Below are 14,341 nucleotides of genomic sequence, written 5' to 3' on the forward strand. Positions count from 1 at the left end.
AAATGTGAGTATAGCAGTGACCTCCAAGAAGTCCAACTGTCACCTCACATTGACCTCTGACTGAAATCTTGCCCTTTGCAACAACGTGGATGGAACTGGAGGGTATTATGCTAAGAGAAATAAGGCAGTCAGAGAAAGACAGATATCATATGATTTCACTTGTATGTGGGATTTAACAAACACAACTGATGAACATGGGGCGGAGGAAGGAAAAATAAGATAAAAACAGAGAGGGAAGCAAACCAGAAGAGACTTTTTTTTTAAAACTTTTTTTTAATGTTTATTTTTGAGTGAGAGAGAGAGACATAGCACGAGCGCAGGAGGGGCAGAGAGAAAGAGGGAGACACAGAATCCAAAACAGACTCCAGGCTCTGAGCTATCAGCACAGAGCCCAACACAGGGCTCAAATTCAGGAACAGTGAGATCATGACCCGAGCCAAAGTCATATGCTTAACTGGCTGAGCCACCCAGGCTCCCTTGAAGAGACTCTTAAATACAGAGAACAAACTGAGGGTTGATGGGGGTGGGGGATTGGCTAAATGGGTGATGGGCATTAAGGAGGGCACTTGCTGGGATGAGCACTGTAAGTGATTGTAAGTGATGAATTACTGGAATCTACTCCTGAGGCCAAGACTACACTGTATGTTAGCCACTTTGAGAATAAATAAAATAATAAAAATAAATCGATCTCTGGCTTTGATTTTCCTGTAGTAACACTGCCTTTACAGGGCCCCTGTCTCCCCACAGCATTCTCTAAAAGTTCTGGGATGATTTCATAGTCACTCCTCTGCTCCTGTGCGCTGACACCTGCATCTTAGCCAAGAGTGCAGGAGGGGTCCAGGTGCAGCACTGGTGTCCTCTGTAAGCCTGGGCCTGTGCACTGAAGCTCTGGGACACAAACCCCTCGTAGCTGTGACAGGGACACTCAGCTTTTAGCGAGTAAGGGTTTATAAGGGTTTGTTTGTCCCTGTTGTCAAGGAAGACCATCCAGGGGTGCCTGGCAGCTCTCCAAGGCCATCGCGGACGCAACATCTTGTACCTTCCTGCCCCAGAGCACCTGGCTTCCCCTCTCAAGTTCATCTCTGTTTACTCAAGGGGAACTCTGTTTTTCCTACACTGTTCGGTTTGACTCCAAGCGTGGCCCCTAGATCAGCAGCATCAGCATCCATGAGAATTTGCTGAAATGCAGAATCTCAGGCCCTGCCCCAGGCCTTTGGATTGTGTTGTTCACAGAACAATCTGTGTTGTTCACAAGTGTGCCATAAGTGTGCATAAAGTTGATTTTATGCACGTTGAAGTTTGAGGAGTGCTGGAGGTGCTTGTTTTTTAATACAGCTTTCCCCCCTTATCCAAAAGTAAATTGTTGTTATGAAACATCTCATACAGTTAAAGCCAAGAGTATCCCCACACTTTCTGGAAGTTCACATTAGGGCACTTCCCTTCCCTGAAAGACCTACATTAGTGTGATAATGACTTTCTTTGTAAAAGTAAACATCTTCAGATTTCTTTCTGTTAGCAAAACATGAAGTGGTATAATGCAAACTTTCAGAAAGTGGGGGGTGCCTGTATGTCTCTTGGTATGAAATGATAATGATTCTGTCTCCTCTCCAAATACAGATTTTCTAGAACCATGTAAGCCACATCTACTTTAAACCTTTTGTTATCTGGTAATTTCTGGTTCTGTTGAGGTGTGAAGACTTCTTTGTATCATGTAAATAGACCTTTGGGCTAGATCTTACAAGAATACATGAACTATGACAGTCTTAGGGATTTTTGTCCACTTATACCAAGTAATGTTCATTTCTCTTATCTCTAATTCTTGTCTTTTAATACACACCCTCCCCCTTAACCTGTGTTTCCCTAAAGCTATCTTCTCAAATTTCAAAACATAGATTATCAGTGGGAATGCTTTCTGTTAGAAATTAAAGAAAACACAACTCAAAATGGCTTCAACCATAGGGCATTTATTAACTCATAGAACTGGGAGGTCTGGAGACAGGCCGGGCTCTAGGGTTTGAATCTTTGGGGTTTTGGTTTCTTTCCCTTTTCTACTCTGTTTTTCCTGGTGTCAGCTCCAGCCTGAAGCTGGCTTATATCCCATTGGCAGAATGGCTGCTGCTGTTCTGGGCTGACATCCGTGCACCACTGCGGAGAAGGGGGAGCTGGCTGCAGGCGTGTGTTTTCTTTCCCAGATGCCCCAGCAGGCCTGCCCTATTCATCCAATACATCATGTTGACTGTGTAGTATGCTCAGCCCCCATTCCAGGTACTGGGCAAGCAGAAGTGACTCAAACAGACAAAAATCCTCGCCCTCATGGGGCCTGCATTCTAGTTAGAGGAGAAAGACACAAAGGGAAGAGATAAAAATAAGTGTGTAAGTGATGAGGGTGAATGTGAAGAATAAAGTCGACAAGGGGATGAAGACGTGCTGGGCTTTGGGGTGTGGAGGGAGCCCTGTTAGGGAAGGAGGTGATGGGGGAGCCACGTGGGCACAGGTCCATGACATCTACTCTTTTTTTATACCATGGTCTTACAATTTATCGTATTCTTCCATTTTTTGCTTCACTTCTCTTGACATTTGGGATGGATCATTCTTGCTCTTAAGTTTGGTTACTTTAAATTTCATGACCTCATGTTCTGGTCTCCCACCCAATCTCGTTCTTCTTCCCTTGGGAAATTATATTTGTGTCTGTCATCTGCCCTCCGGCCGTGCTCGTGAGCCCTGGAACAAATCATTCATTCAATTGTTAGCGATGTCTACCTCTTCTGTCAACAGATTCCACGCCAAGGTTCCCTCTCATTTGACTTATGACTGCTGGTCTTTGAAAAGAACATAATATTTATGTTAACTTCCAGTGTAAATGTATATAAACTAAATGCTTTTTAACACTTGTTACTTTATACAGTGATCTCTACGATGTTTCCAAACTTAATATGGGGTTAGAATGTGGTATAAATGATTCTTTTTCCTTTCGTTCCTGCTCGCCCATTCTTAACCTTCACATTGGCTTTCCTTCCTCTTGTTTATTCATGAGTGGAGACCACATTTGGCTGAACTTGCCACTCATTCCATCTTCCTTCTCTTCCAAACCACGTTTTTCTGAAATTTGCCATTTTTAATTTGGGGAAATATGTTTCAAACTTATTTATTGTGCTAGAAATTATTTTCTACACATAAATATTTACTACTAAATTAAATCATACCACCAATTGTCAACTTTGCTCAATAAGTGAAAATGCCTCTGGGTAGTTGTCTTTTAAATGATTCATCCCCTTGACATTTTTCTTTTATTTGCTTCTCTGTGGGTGATTCATGCATGCCTGGTCGTCATTTTTTCTAGCATGTCACTTATACCTATTTCTGGCCCGTATATCACCAAGAGTGTTGTAGTGATATCAGTCCTGGTGCTCTTAATCAGCCTCCTTGAATAGAACCTAATAGAAAACTTGATTTTGTGGTTATTGTTTTATTTTGTTTGTTTTTGGTTTAAGCTGAAATATTGATGACTGTCAAGTTGTTTTAGGTTTCTACTACATAGATCACTCTTTTGGAATTCAGAAAGACTCAACTTACTTTTTCTTCTTTCTGTCATTTTGTTTTAATTTACTGGCATCAAAAAGTTGCCCTGTGGGGGCGCCTGGGTGGCGCAGTCGGTTAAGCGTCCGACTTCAGCCAGGTCACGATCTCGCGGTCCATGAGTTCGAGCCCCGCATCAGGCTCTGGGCTGATGGCTCGGAGCCTGGAGCCTGTTTCCGATTCTGTGTCTCCCTCTCTCTCTGCCCCTCCCCTGTTCATGCTCTGTCTCTCTCTGTCCCAAAAATAAATAAAAAACGTTGAAAAAAAAAATTAAAAAAAAAAAAAAAAGTTGCCCTGTATTCTGCAAGGCACATACTCTTGCAGGTGTCTAAAACATTCATTCAATTTGGGATTGAAAAATTAACTATTAAATCTTTTTCCTTCTAATTTTATATATGATTTTCTATTTTGTTATGTGTACAGTCTGATTAAGTCCTATCAATTCTGACCTTTGAGGTCAGAGTCTGCCAAAAATGGGGCAAGAATAAAAACTCACTGGGAAGCAGGTGACCATGGCTGCCAAACTTTCAAGACCCAAGAAGGAACCAATGAGCAGGGACTTCGTCATTTTTTCATGGAGAGGTGACATTTCTTAGGGAATCATGGGCCTGGGCATTCAAGTAAATCAGAGAGAGAAAGTATAAGAGAGAGGTGACCTGGGAGCTTGAAGGCCTATGGAGAAGGGTTAAGAAACAAGATAGACCCGTGTAGGACCCCCTTAGCTACGGGATGGAGGAAGCCATGAGGATAGGTAAGGAGAACCACAGCTGATCTCTCTGATTCAAGGTGACTTTAGAATAATGCTGAACCCTTAGGAAAAGAATGGTTAAACTATCCCAGTTACTGAGTATAAGTTCACTTCTGGGAAGGTTGGGCAAGATGACAGAACAGGTAGAGGGAGGTGGGTGTTCCCTTTCTGGTTAGACACCATATGACAGCAGGAAAGGCCTAGCCTAGAGATGACAATGAAAAAATGAAGATCCGAAACTCTTTGTTTGAGACTTACGAGGAGTTTAAGAAGTGGGCCCACATTTAGATACCTCCAGTGAACTCATCATCTTTTGCAATCCTTCCAGGCCCAATTCTGACATGTAAACATCAAAATAGACTTTGTATTTTTGGGTGTTGATTTAGCCTGTTAAAAGTTCATTCCACAGAAGGTCTTAGCATCATTTTGTAAACCCTCAATTAATTTTCTTAATCTTTAGGTTTATCTGAAAATATGGCAAGGAATAAAGATGGCTTCTTGCTAATTCAACAGGGAATACAATCTCCCTTTGGTGTGTGCATGTGTATATGACACCCATATATATTTTTAGATAATTTCATTTAATTAAGGATCACACATGTTGGGAATAAAACACTAAGCATCCTTACAACTTTGTTTTGAAGCTGGTTTTATTTTTCAAGGGCTTTCTACTGAAACACAGGCCAAGTTCTCCATAACTCCTGGTCCATCTCTAACCTCATGTACATTATCTAAAACCTTAAGGAATTTCACAATTATTTCTCAGAAGATGGTTCTGGAATCAATAGATCAGCTCCATAAGAGCAGGAGGTGTGGACTGTCTTGTTCTCTGAAGGATCCCCAATACCCAGAACACACACCGGGCACTCAGTAGGTGTTTAATCAGTATTTGTTACTGACTGAATGCACCATTTTCAATAAAGCCACTTTAATAATTGATTTTTTAAGGAATACATTTTAAGTGAGAATCTGCTTCTTATGTATATTCATTTTTTACTTTTTCTAGAGTTCCTGTCAGTTGCTGTATAAAAGCAATTAGGCCATCTGATTATTGCCCCATTTGTATTTCCTATCAGGTGGCCACAGGTCCCTGTCCCCTTATACCATTAAAGGCAAAACGAACAAGCAGCCATTCCAATCTGTAAGCAGTCATATGCACACTGGCCACTTGCCTCAAAACCCCTGCTGAAAAGGTCACCTGTGGAGGAAGCCTACATTGGCTTTTTGAGCTGAGCAAAAAAACAATGGAAAAATTGCTCTCAGAGTCAAACACTAGGCAACAGAGAGTAGCCTTGCCCAATAAAAATACAGGGTGAGCCACAGGGGTAATTTTAAATGTTCTGATAGCCCTATTAATTAAAAAGCTTAAAAATTGAGTGAAGTTAATGGTAATATTTATCATTTAACCCCTTATATCCAAATATTATTGTTTCAACGTATCATCACTATAAAAGAAGTATCAGTGAGATAATTTATTTACATTCTTTTTTTTGTACCAAGTCTTCAGAATTCAGTGGATATTTTACGCATATAGCATATCTCAATTTGGAGATGCCCCCTTTCTTTTTTATTTTTTAATTTTTTAAATGTTTGTTTAATTTTGAAAGAGAGAGAAACAGAGTGCGGTGGGGGAGGGGCAGAGAGGAAGAGACCCAAAATCTGAAATAGGCCCTAGGCTCTGAGCTGTCAGCACAGAGCCCATTGCTGGGCTTGAACTCATGAACTGTAAGATCATGACCTGAGCCAAAGTTGGATGCCTAACCACCTGAGCCACCCAGGCACCCCAGAGATGCTACCTTTCAATTGCTCAGTAGCCATGTGTGGCTTACGGCTGCCATATTGGACAGTGTACCATTAGATTAGAGTAGTGCACAAACATACTGCTATTGCCCATTCCTCTCCATGGAAGTCTGGGAACACATGAAGGTTGTGAAGTGTTCCTCTTTGGCAAACTTAAGTAGCAGAGATGAGAGCCTCACAATGCAACAAAATGGTTGTGTCCTCTAATCAACAATACATTTTTGGGGCTCCTGGGTGGCTCGGTGGGTTAAGCGTTCAACTTTGACCCAGGTCATGATCTTGCGGTCCGTGAGTTCGAGCCCCGCGTCGGGCTCTGGGCTGATGGCTCAGAGCCGGGAGCCTGCTTCTGATTCTGTGTCTCCCTCTCTTTCTGCCCCTCCCCCGTTCATGCTCTGTCTCTCTCTGCCTCAAAAATAAATAAATGTTAAAAAAATTAAAAAACAAAAACAAAAAACAATACATTTTCATGGACAAACTGGTGAAATTATGTTCGTGTTTTTGTGATACTTGGCAGTAAAACAGCCTCATATTCCATTAAACGTTATTGAGAAATGCTGTGGGCTAGGAAAAACCCTGGCCTTTCAGAGTGGACCACCAATAGAGACGTGGAAAAAAATGTCACATGCTCACTCACCTCCTGGTTCCACAATACTGTTTGTTTGTTTGTTTGTTTGTTTGTTTGTTTTGAGAGAGAGAGCACGAGCAGGGTAGGGGCAGAGAGAGAGGGAGAATTCTAAGCAGGCTTTGTGCAGTCAGCACAGAGCCTGACGTGGGGCTTGAACTCACAAAACCGCAAGATCATGACCTGAGCCCAAATCAAGAGTCAGATGCTTAACCAACTGAGCCACCCAGGCGCCCCTCCACAACACTCAGCAATGCTACTGTAGCACTGACCATATACAGAAGCATGGGGGAAACTCTCTGGTCATCTGCATGAAAGCTTCATCGTTCATTCCTTTAGCGGATGTTTATTGAGCTCCTCTCTGGTTCCAAAATATTTTCATCACCCAAATTAGCAGTCACTCCTATTCTCTCCTGCCACCCCAGCCTCTGGTGGAAGCAAGTCTACCTTCTGTCTCTATAAATTTGCCTGTTCTGAACATTTCATATAAATGGAATTGTACAATATATGGCCTTTTCTATGTGGCTTCTTTCACTTAGCATAATGTTTTCTAGTTCATCCATGTTGTGGCATGTGTCAGTACTTCATTTCTTTCTGTGGCTGAATTATAGATTCCATTATAGATAGATCACATTTTGTTTATCCCTTCAGAAGTGGATAGAGATTTGGGCTCTTTCCATCTTTGGGGCTATTGTGAATAATGCTGCCATAAAAATTCAAGTACAAGGTTTTGTGTGGCCATATCGTCTTCATTTCCTTGAGTATTTTCCTGTATTTTTGTGGTGGTGTTTTTTACATAATCCTTCTGAATTAGATCTTGGCATAAGGTGGCCATATCAGAACAAAGTTCTTATCCTTCACTTAAAAATTGCTCAAAATATTTATATTATTAAGGTTATATTAATTGATCATCTTTATATCAGTTAATTATAGATGTAGATTGTTCTTTGTAAATATGCTACCTGTCATGTTATATGGAAGCATGCATTAAAATTTAAGCACAAAATATTCACTGTAATTGACAACTAAGTGGGTTAGAATATGTCACTTTATTAATGGGAGGAGGAACAGCACTCCTTTATTTAGTAATAACACCCTAGTGACTGGAGAGCATTCAGTGCCAGGCCAGCTATATAATATGCAGCGCATCTTTAGATGGAGAAGTCATCTTCCCATGGGCTCGCCACTCCAACCTGAGGCAAGTAGGCATTCTCCAGTGGCCTGCAACCTCTGCACTTGGCTGCACAAAGTACTTGGGTCAGGGGCAGGCAAGATCCACACTGAGTTGCCAGCTGAGCACCCATGCCACTGCTTGCCCTGGGTGATCATGGCCACTAGCTTGCTCTAACTAGAGACTCAATGGCGCTTGTACCTGATACTCCACCCTCCCCATGCCTGTGTCCAGGACCCCATGAAGGTAGAGCATAATGGCTGCATGTGGGCCTCCCCCACCAATGCAATCCAGTTGTCACTTCTGTCAGAGGGCCACAGTGGTCACTGGGCAGGGATGGGGAGGCCCTACGGGGCCCAAGGTTCTGGAGGCAGGAAACAAGTGGGAGAGAAGCCATGGAGCGATGGTGGGAGGTAGGTACCATGCATGAGCTGTGGCATCAAACCCCTGGACATGCTCCATTGTCTTCTTGACTTCATGTAAAAACACAAAATCAAAGATTAAATCATTAGGAATTTAAAGACTCATGAAGCCAGCCCAGGTTCAATGTCACCTCTTAAGTTTTTAACACACTTTATTTTGTTTTAATTTTTTTAAATTTATATATTTATTTTGAGAGAGAGTCAGCACAAGTGGGGGAGGGGCAGAGAGAGAGAGAATCCCCAGCAGGCTCCGCACCACCAACGCAGAGCCCAATGTGGGTCTTGAACCCATGAAGCTGTGAGATCATGACCTGAGCCGAAACCAAGAGTCAGGTGCTTAACTGACTGAGCCACCCAGGCACCCCCATGTCTTTGTCTTTTAGTTTAGTCTTTGTTTTAAAGCCTGTTTTGTGTGATATAGCTATAGCCTTGTCTGATATAACCCTAGCTTTCTTTTAGCTTCTATTTGCATGGAATATCTTTCTCTATCCCTTCACTTTCAGTCTGTATGTCTTTATGTCTGAAGTGAGTCTCTTATAGACAAGATGTAAACAGATTCCTTTAAGCTGAAAAGAAGGGGCACTATTTATATATATGCATATATATAATATAAAAGTCTGTTTTAAGTTGATAGCAATTTAAGTTTGAACACATTCTAAAGGACTACATTTTTACTCACTCCACCCCCATGTTTTGTGTTTTTGAGGTCACATTTTACATCATACTTTGTGTATCCCTTAACTAATAATTGAAGCTATAGTTATTTTTACTACTTTTTTTTTGTTTTTTAACTTTCATACTAGCTTTGCAAGTGATTAATTCACTACCTTTACTATATAATTACTTTTACCAGTGAGATTTATACTTTCATATGTTTTCTAGTTTCTAATTAGTGCCCTTTCTGACATTTCTTGTAAGGCCAGTTTAGTGGTGATGAACTCCTTTAGTTTTTACTTGTCTGGGAAACTCTTCATCTCTTAATTCTGAGTAGCAGCATTGGTGGGCAGAGTCTTCTTGGTTGGAAGTGTGTTCCTTTCATTACTTTGTATATATCCTGCCACTGCCTTCCAGCCTGTAAAGACTCTGCTGAAAATTCTGCTAATAGTCTTAGGGTGGTTCCCTTCTACAGAACAAGTTGTTGTTTTCTTCCTGCTCTTAAGATTCTCTCTTTATCTTTAACTTTTGACATTCTAATTATATTTATTAGTGTGGATCTTTTTGAGTTCATCTTATTTGGAACACTCTGTGCTTCCTGGATCTGGATGTCTGTTTTCTTCCCCAGGTTAGGGAAGTTCTCAGCCATGGTTTCTTCAAATACATTTTTTGCCCTGTTCTCTCTCTCTTCTTCTGGGACTCCAATAGTGTGAATGGTTTTCTGCTTGATGTTGTCCCATGGGTACCCTTAGGCTGTCTTCACTTTTACATTCCTTTTTCTCTTCCCTGCTCTGTGTAGATGAGTTCCACTGCCCTGTCTGCTGGATCACTGATTCTTTCTTCTGCTTCATCTAGTCTGCTGGTAACCCCCTCTCGTGTATTTTTCATTTAATGTATTCTTCAGCTCTGTGACTTCTGTTTGGTACTTCCTTGTATTTCCTATCTCTGTGGAAGTTCTCACTGTGGTCATTCATATTTCTCCCATTTTTGGTGAGCATCCTTATGACCATTATTTTGAACTCTTAATCAGGTAAGTTACTTATCTTCATTTCATTAAGATTTTTTTCTGAGGTTTTATCTTGTTCTTCCATTTGAAACATATTTCTTTATCCATTCATCAGTTGATGGACATTTAGGCTGTTTCCATAATTTGGCTATTGTTGAAAGTGCTGCTATAAACATTGGGGTACAAGTGCCCCTATGCATCAGCACTCCTGTATCCCTTGGGTAAATTCCTAGCAGTGCTATTGCTGGGTCATAGGGTAGATCTATTTTTAATTTTTTGAGGAACCTCCACACTGTTTTCCAGAGAGGCTGCACCAGTTTGCATTCCCACCAACAGTGCAAGAGAGTTCCCATTTCTCCACATCCTCTCTAACATTTATAGTCTCCTGATTTGTTCATTTTAGCCACTCTGACTGGTGTGAGGTGGTATCTGAGTGTGGTTTTTATTTGTATTTCCCTGATGAGGAGCAACATTGAGCATATTTCATATGCCTGTTGGCCATCTGGATGTCTTCTTTAGAGGAGTGTCTATTCATGTTTTCTGCCCATTTCTTCACTGGATTATTTGTTTTTCGGGTGTGGAGTTTGGTGAGTTCTTATATACACAATGGAATACTACATGGCAATGAGAAAGAATGAAATATGGCCTTTTGTAGCAACATGGATGGAACTGGAGAGTGTTATACTAAGTGAAATAAGTCATACAGAGAAAGACAGATACCATATGTTTTCACTCCTGTATGGATCCTGAGAAACTTAACAGAAGACCATGGGGGAGGGGAAGGAAACAAAAAGTTAGAGAGGTAGGGAGCCAAACCATAAGAGACTCTTAAAAACTGAGAACAATCTGATGGTTGATGGGGGGTGGGAGTTAGGGGAGGGTGGGTGATGGGTATTGAGGAGGGCACCTGTTGGGATGAGCACTGGGTGTTGTATGGAAACCAATTTGACAATAAATTTCATATTAAAAAAATAAAAAAGAAAAAAAGAAATATATTTCTGTTTACTCATTTTGTTTGACTCTCTGTGTTTGCTTCTATGTATTAGGCAAAACAGCTACCTTTCCCAATCTTAAAGGAGGGAAGGAGGAGCCTATTGTTTAAACTTGTCCTAGCTCTTGGTTGTTTCTCTATCCTTTGTGATTGTCTAAGCAGCCTGATTTATTCGTGATATGTCCCATTTATTGAGAGAGTACCAAGGCTGTCCATGTTTCAAAGAGAGCATTCATTCAGCACCTACTTCCAGGCTGATTCTAAGCTAGACCTTCATGTAGCAGCTTTCAAAGTATTCAAATATATACAGTTCTGTGGCACTACAGTCATAAATCTTGCTCATCTCCAGATCAGGTGACCTGGAGCTGCATCTTGGGTGATATTTAAAAATTTGGGGGCTTCAGACAAGTGTATAAGCTCTTTTCTGGGAGTTACTGGCAAGCTGTAGCAAAGCTAAGGGAGAGCACAAAGTTGGCACCCTCTGGCCTACTTTCTTTGGACACTCCATAGCTGCTAGATGTGTAGCAAACCTGAGGCCTGTCCCTCAGGCTGAGCTCCAGGACAAGTACATAGGCCTTTTTCACAGGAAGACCAGGGTGTGTTTCAGTCTGCAACCTGTGCAGTGCCCTAGGGGTGGTAGCCTGCCAAGAACTGCCTCTGTGATTGTTACAGCCCCATGGGACCCAAGAACACAAGCCTCCCTGGCTCCCAGACCCAGGTGATCAAGGAGAGCCCCCTGTGTGGACTGCACCCCTCAGAGTTTTAGCGAGGCAGAGAGAGGGTAAATAGCAGCTCCATATTTGTGAGATCTCTCCCAATCGTGGGTCACTGTGCTAGGGTGAGGTTTTTTGGCAAGACTGAATCTCTGCCTCTTCTACCATCTTGATGTGGCCCTTTATTGTTTGTTGTGAAGGAGCCATTCAGCTAGTTTTGAGGTCTTTTGCAGAGGGAATTATTCCATATGTAGCAGTACATTTGGTGTGTCTGTGGGAGGAGATGAATTCAGGATCTTCCTATGTTCCCATCTTAGACTGCCCCCTCTTTCTGCACATTTCAAAATAAATGCATCTAGAGTGTAACTTTGTGTTCTCTCTGGTTAATGAAAATACATTTCTAGAATGAAATGAGTTACTTTTATAATTAATCAAACGCTAATGTTACATGAACATTTTTGCTGACTATTATTTTATGTATATGTGATACATTATAATTCTGTTCATTTTGAGGGGGAGGATATATATTTTAGTACCTTAACCTAAAAAAAAGTATCTCTCCTCATCCAGGTCTATTAAAATAAGATTAGCCTCTTTGTCGGATACTCCTGGTGTTGAAAACCTTGTTAGCACTCTCATGCTGAATAAAAGTATATTGGAGGATTTCAAGCAATACAATGAGGCTCACAGAGACCCTGTAAGTACCTACTATGACCCGATTGGCTTCCTTTCCCTCGTGATATGGGACCATTATGACCCATGTAGTTTCAGCCTTGAGGTTTCCTTGGATCTCAGTTGGAGAATTGTGTGGTGGGGAGGCAGAGGTGGAGTTGGAAGATGGGAGCAAGAAAAGAAAACCTGGGAAACTGGGGTTTAAGGAAGTGAGGGTGTTCTCCTCACTCGTGGCCCCAAGGCAGAGTGCTGGTCAGATATTCTAAATCTTTATCACAGAGATAGAAAATTTGGACTTGATCCAGACAAGTGTCCTGAAACAGGATAGATCTCAGGGCTTGGAATAGGAAGATCTGACTGAGGTTAGGGAATGGTAGCTCAGGAACCTGTGGTGCTTGGTGCTTAACCAGCAACACTGGATATCAGACCTATCCAGTCTGATGGAACTCCATTTGACCCTACTGGATGGTGATTCTGTCTAGAGGGTTTTTTTGTTGTTGTTGTTGAGCTGGCTATGTCCTCAGGGAATGGATGAGCTAGGAAAGATCTTGTATGACAAATGTTGGGTTCTCTTTCTAGGAGTCCTTATGTTAACACTGCTTTCTTGAGGACCATGACAGTTAACTTAACCAGACATGGAACAGCACATGGAGTTGGAGAAATGCTGTTACATTTTTGATAAATTTTATTTAAAAAAAAAAAAAGTCTTATTGAGCTATAACCAATGAACAGCTCGATAGATTTCACAATTCAAATACACCATGTAATGAGCGCCTGTTTCAGGAAACAGACTAACCCCTGCCTGAAGACTAACCCAGCCTGCCTGAAGTTCCTCTCATGCTCCCATTCAGTTACTTTCTCCTCATGTTAATACCACCTTGACTTCTAAGATTATAAATTAGCTATGCCTGTTTTTGAACTTTATTTGAAGCGATTGTACCGTATGTGCTCTGATATCAGGCTTTTATTGCTCAGCAACATGTGAGACTCACACATATTGTGGTGTAAAGTATTTCATTGCATGAATATTCCACAATTTATTTCTTCCTTCCACTGTCATTTGGGAAGGTTTCCAGCTATTGGATCTTTTGAATAAGCACTTTAAGTTTTAAGTCATCCAGAGGGAGACACCTAACACCTGAACACAGTGAAATATTTAATATTTACCAAACAAGTATTTGATAAGGTAGCAGATTAAAAGAAAACTTCTCTCCAGAACATGTTTTTTGTTTTGGTTTGTCTTGATCTGTTTGTTTTTTCATTTTTTTTTTTTTTTTTTTTTTTTTTTTTGCTACTTCCCTCCTGGCCTGCTAATGCAGTGTGATATAGCGCCCTGTTTCTCGAAATGTGGTTTAAGGAGCCATAGAGGCCTCTGAGACATAAATTTTCAGGGGCATCCATGAAGTAACAAAAAAATTGTTTCTGTAATAAGAATAAGAAAGTATTTTCCTTTTCCACTGTATTGATCTTCACACCAATGGTGCAAACGCAGTGGTGAGCACAGCCTTGGGAGTCTCAGTGTGAATCAAAGCAGCGGCACCAGAGTTCGTTGAGTCCTTCATCGCCATTCACTCATGTTAACATCAGGAAAAGAAAATCTAGTGAGGGCATCGTTGCACAGCAACACAATGGCCAAAACAAAAAGAGTGGTACCACTAGATGCTGGGGAGGATGCAGGGAAACAGGATCATTCACATGTTGCCAGTGGGAATGTAAAATGCTACCATGCTCTGGGAGACATTTTGGCTATTTCTATAAAAACTAAAAATGCAGCAACCATATGACCTAGTAATTGCACTCCTGGGCATTTATCCCAGAGAAATGAAGTCTTGTACGCGAATGTTCATAAGCTGTCAGAATCAGCCCAGATGTCCTGCAACAGGTGAATGGGTAAACTGTGACGTGTCCATGCCATGGAATATACTTAACAATACAAAGGAATGAACTGTAGGTTTATTCATCAGCT

General features: G+C 41.3%; 1 protein-coding gene across 1 annotated transcript in view; it reads left to right on the top strand.

Annotated features, from left to right (window-relative positions):
• The window catches only part of CFAP61 (cilia and flagella associated protein 61), a 273,562-nt gene that overhangs the window by 98,876 nt on the left and 160,345 nt on the right, over positions 1-14,341 (top strand). Inside the window, exon 13 of the mRNA XM_032592605.1 lies at positions 12,274-12,400. Within this exon, the coding sequence (XP_032448496.1) occupies positions 12,274-12,400 (127 nt within the window). The remainder of the gene's footprint in view (positions 1-12,273; positions 12,401-14,341) is intronic.

This window comes from Lynx canadensis, chromosome A3 (assembly GCF_007474595.2).
Source record: "Lynx canadensis isolate LIC74 chromosome A3, mLynCan4.pri.v2, whole genome shotgun sequence".
Lineage (NCBI taxonomy): Eukaryota > Metazoa > Chordata > Mammalia > Carnivora > Felidae > Lynx > Lynx canadensis.